Source organism: Penaeus monodon, chromosome 4, assembly GCF_015228065.2.
Source record: "Penaeus monodon isolate SGIC_2016 chromosome 4, NSTDA_Pmon_1, whole genome shotgun sequence".
Classification (NCBI taxonomy): Eukaryota; Metazoa; Arthropoda; class Malacostraca; order Decapoda; family Penaeidae; genus Penaeus; species Penaeus monodon.
In genome coordinates, this window is record NC_051389.1 from 2,873,535 (window position 1) to 2,878,534 (window position 5,000).

The 5,000-nt window shown below is 33.5% G+C and overlaps 1 protein-coding gene across 7 annotated transcripts in view; it reads right to left on the reverse strand.

Annotated features, from left to right (window-relative positions):
* The window catches only part of LOC119568237 (transcription initiation factor TFIID subunit 4-like), a 34,103-nt gene that overhangs the window by 11,268 nt on the left and 17,835 nt on the right, over positions 1-5,000 (reverse strand). For all 7 annotated transcript variants that reach the window (XM_037916725.1, XM_037916711.1, XM_037916737.1 and 4 more), the window contains one exon: positions 651-842. In XM_037916725.1, the coding sequence (XP_037772653.1) occupies positions 651-842 (192 nt within the window). The remainder of the gene's footprint in view (positions 1-650; positions 843-5,000) is intronic.

A 5,000-nucleotide genomic window follows, 5' to 3' on the forward strand; every position in this document is an offset into this window, starting at 1 on the left:
ATTATATATACTATATATATATATATATTATATTAATATATATATATATTATATATATATATTATATTATTATAATATATATATATATATATATATATATATATATATATATATATATATATATTATATAAAAGATATTTTGACAGATAATGTCGATTATCGGCAGAGCTGAGGTCCAGGGGCTGTGACTTGGGTAGTTGTTATTCTGCATTAGTTGCCTAACATTTTCTTGAACATCTCAAAAATATATAAAGTATGGGGCAACACATGTATTTCAATAATCATTTTCACACTGTTCATGTCCTTATACCACTGAAAGAAGCACCAAGTATGCTACAATGCCATAAAATAGCTGGCAAGTTTATATAGTCCCAGTACTGTATTTACTGACAAAAAGATTTTGTGTATGTACTAAAGGAGCAGACAAAGGGTTAAAGATTTCAGAATTGACTCTTTTTCCATTTCCATCAAGCACCTTTGATGAAACTCAAATAAAGAACGAACTTCATAACCCCAAAATAAAAAAAATAAAAAACTATTTCCTGTTTTCTTTGCAAAACTGTTACCCATCTCTAGCACACCATGCTAAACATAACTGAAAAGAAAAGAAAAAGAAAAAAGAAAGACAATCCATCATGTTATATACTCACAGAGCCTCCTGTTGCAGCAGCAGGCTGGGTTGTCTGGGTGATAGGAGCTGCAGCAGTGGTAGGAGTTGAGGGTACGACTGTACCTGCCACTGTTGTGCCAGGGGTGACAGGTACTGTTGTGGGGTTCACAGCAGTACCTGCTTGTGTAGCCATAGTGGTGGTGGTTGTCCCAGTGGATATGGCAGCAGTATTCTGTTGGATTGAAAATACACAGCTGAACTAAACAGATCCCATGACTGAATAAGTAGGCTTCAAGGTACAGAATATCAACAACAAAAAGTTTATTACACAGCTAGTTTATTAAAATGAAACAAGGTAATCAAGACAAAACTATATAAACATGCCATAATGCTGTCTTCCTTCTACTACTACTACAAACATGCACAATCTTACATGCAACTAAATACAGTTAAGCAACAGAGGAAAGTTGATCAAAATATAGGTGTGTCTTATCATGCTTCTTTTTGCACTTGTTAAGTTATCTCAGAGAAAAGTGGAAATGTCAAGAAGGTAAGTTGTAATAGTTTTGTAGACTCTCCCCTTTTGGAATAGAAATACAGTCTTGAATATCAACAGAAAAGGCAACAGCAGAGGGCTAAACATCCTTTCCTCTTTACACTATTTGGAAATCTACCATAATTTATATACATTTATATAATCTTACACAAAAAAGGGGATACATCAACAATTCCCAAGTAATTTTGTAATACATAAATGCATTTATTAAAAATTCTTAGACATTTCTTCTAAATGGACCATAACAGATTAGAGGCTTTTTTCTTATTGTGGCCTAACTACAAGAACAGATACTTTTATGCTATGGAACTTGGAGGTATGAACAACAACAGTAATCCAACATCCATATCAATCAGGTTGTGGATAAACATAGCAAGTAAACTATCTTACATATCCTGAGGATAACATTAATTCTAAAGAAGTAGGTAAAAAGGCTCAGTGTGATAACTCCCTCATAAAAGCAAGGGTAAAAGAAAAGAAAAATCATAAATTTCATCTAACAGAATTCATCTTCAGTAAGAAATGGCACTTTAAGTATCATCAAATTGAAGATTTTAATCCTTCTATGGTTACTCTTCAAGCTTATTCCACAAGTGTGAATGTGTGAATGTGAGAATGTGCATGTTCCTACACATATCCAAATACGTGTAGCATTTTGCAAATAACTGCAAATGATTGATCAAGGAGACATATTGCCAGAATGAAAAAGAGAGAGAGAGAAAAAAAAAAGTGAGAATGAAATGATCTAAATGGACTTGTTGAAGTTGGGGCATGAATTTACCTAGGAGAGAAGGGCTGACCACAAGCTATTCTGGTGAACTGCCGAGGAAATATTGTATGTAAGTTGGAAGGAATATGATCTAGGGCTAGAATCTGCATGAATATCCTCTTGTTGAAGAAGTACAGGAGTAAATATAATGAATCAGAGGTACATGTATGGTCGACCATAGCTTTGTTTTGTAAATTTGTTTATGTATAGATGACTCCAAGACCGCTTTGTCAACAATGAGATAATAAGTATGCCTAACTGACCTCACCTGATTTTCCCATTCTGTGCATTTTTGGGGACTTGTTATCTTTTAATAATACCAATATAATCATCATAATTATTCTACAAACAGCAATAAAAACTATTTTTAAAAAATCAAGGAAAAGGGCAAACAGATGAGATCAAGTAAGACTAGTAACTGACTCCTTGGTGATTAAGCACAAGTGGAGCCATCTATGTATCCACAAAATTAATAATCTAAACTCAGTACACAAGGTATGTATATACATGCCATCTCCCAGCATCATTGGGTTAATACGTAAATACATGATAAAACAACAAATGGCATAGAAATGTACATGATGCTTATGAAGAGAATAAGAGGAAAGACTTAAAATGAAACTGTATTGTACCACTGTGTCATAATACTAAGTACAGGTTGAACTTCACTAGTGCATGATATGTAGGACCAGACACACATTGACATAGAAGATTTTCAAAATCAGAGAAGCTTGGGGATAAAAAAGACAAAACTGTGTGTATGCTCTCTTCAAGGCTTAGTTATGTGTAAATCATAATTAGTCCAAGGTTGTAGAGCAGTTTTCATGGAAACCAAATTCTCATCACTGATCAACATCACTAAATGCTAGTTCCATGGAGCTTAACCTGTACTGAGAAATCAGTGGAATATAATGTAGAAGTTGTTATTGGCTCCTGACTTTAGAGAAAACATTCAAATGTCAAAAGGTACAGACACGGAGATGATGCCAGACCTCCACAGAATACCATTCATATGCATTCTACAGCCCATAATAAGCAATTTTTAGTGTGTGTTGTAGGCAGATAAAAAACATTTCTAAGAGTAGAACATAGAACTTAATGATTTAAATTGGAGACCTAATTCTTAATTTTCATATATGATGCACATACAACCTTGTGCTGACTGACAAAATATACATGGGATGAAATTTCAAGCCATTTCTTACTGGTCTCATACGAATAGAAATTTTACACTACTCCTATGAATTAGAATAACAGTAATAACAGCCCTAGCTTCTTTATACAACTTATTTCTCACAAGATCCATGCATCAGATGAGTTGTATTAATCACTGCCAATTACAACCCTTGTCAAATAAACCAACTGAGACATTCAGTGTATCAAGTATTACTAATAACTATTATCTGATAAAAAATGCAATAAACTAGGATTTTTCTTTTCTTTTGATGTGTCACCCTAATATTTATCAGAGGGATGTTTACTGTCTCCGTAAACAACATAAAGATATGTACAATACAGTGCTTTTAGGACTTATTAACATTACTTCTTTGCATTTCGCTAAGAATGAACATTACAATTATAAAAACATTCTCACATATATATCTCTTTAGTATGTATTCCTACACATAAGAAATCAGATCAATAAAAATTTCACCATATAAAATAGTCTAGGGAAGGGATCTTAACCTGGGTCAGTAGCTAAACCAAGTATCTGATATTACTTATGACAAATTATCTAATGGTCATCTTTCCGAGATTTACTTACCACCTACTTTAGGCTTCTGTAATAGAAAAATTCTACAAGTTGCAAAATAATTAGGCATGACTAATATGCAACGTAAATGCAATAACAACAACAAAAGGACTTTATCAAAGTAGGTAAAAGTTCTTATCCTTTACTTTTGAAACATAAACTTAAGCAGTTAGTTCAATATTCTGGCATGTAACATTATACTGTATAAGAACATATGTTGGCAATTTCATATATAATTAGAAACTGGAAAAAAGTTATCTAGATATTGTATCACATTTGATATACTGGCTATAGAAGTTGTAGCATATCATATATACCAACAATAAAATACTGGGTTTCCAGTTCAGATTCTGTAACAGCCAACAGAAGAATTACATTTTCTATGGGAAAAAGTTGAAAAAATCTAGACTACTTTCTCTTCCATAAATCTTGAATGTAGTTCATCATATACAACAAAAGACCCCCATTCTCTAAGATACTCAAGATTTTAAGCCAACTATATGGCTACAATATATTTTTCAACTGAACTAAATAGCTCAAGCTCAGGCTAGGAAAAGGAGACTTTGCATAAGTTGCCAACCATGCAAAATATATGGGAACCATGCAAAAAGGAAAAAAAAATATATATATATACCAAGTTGACTATCAATCTTTGTGTTACTCCCCTTCGCTAATTAACTCTTGAAACACTATTCAATATTTTCTACAATAGTAGTAATTGTCATGGGGGGAGGGGGGGGTAGCTGGGTGGGAGAGGGACCGATGGGTATACTGTGCATTTGGTAGCTCATAAACAGATACCTTACTCCATAATGTGCAAAATAAAGGATAATCCACAGACTGCATAAGGTGTGCGACAATGTGCCGTTAGAAGCCACGATGCATTAGTGCAGGTTTCCTCGAAATGAGTTGTACAAAGCTACTAGGGGGTAAAAAGGCTGTGACAGTGAGACCTACAAAGATTGGGGAAAGAGGGTAGGACCTGCATTATCAGTAGTGCAATTTGTATCATTCATGAGGGCTCGATGTGAGGGGCTAAAGACGAGGCCTAGGCTTATGATAATGAAGAAATGCATTATGATCTGAGATGGACAAATGTAAGAGAGAAACGAAATTAAACCAAAAAATATGTAGAACCAAGCCCATGTATATTTTTTAGCTTTAAGCATATTGTGAACAAGAAAGTGAAATTAATAATGAGAAGAGGACATAGGAATTTTAAAAATTGTGGCTTTTTAAAATAATTTAAAATAAAATGGATCTAGCTAGCCACAAAAGAAAAATTGGGATATATACTTGACATTCAACACAA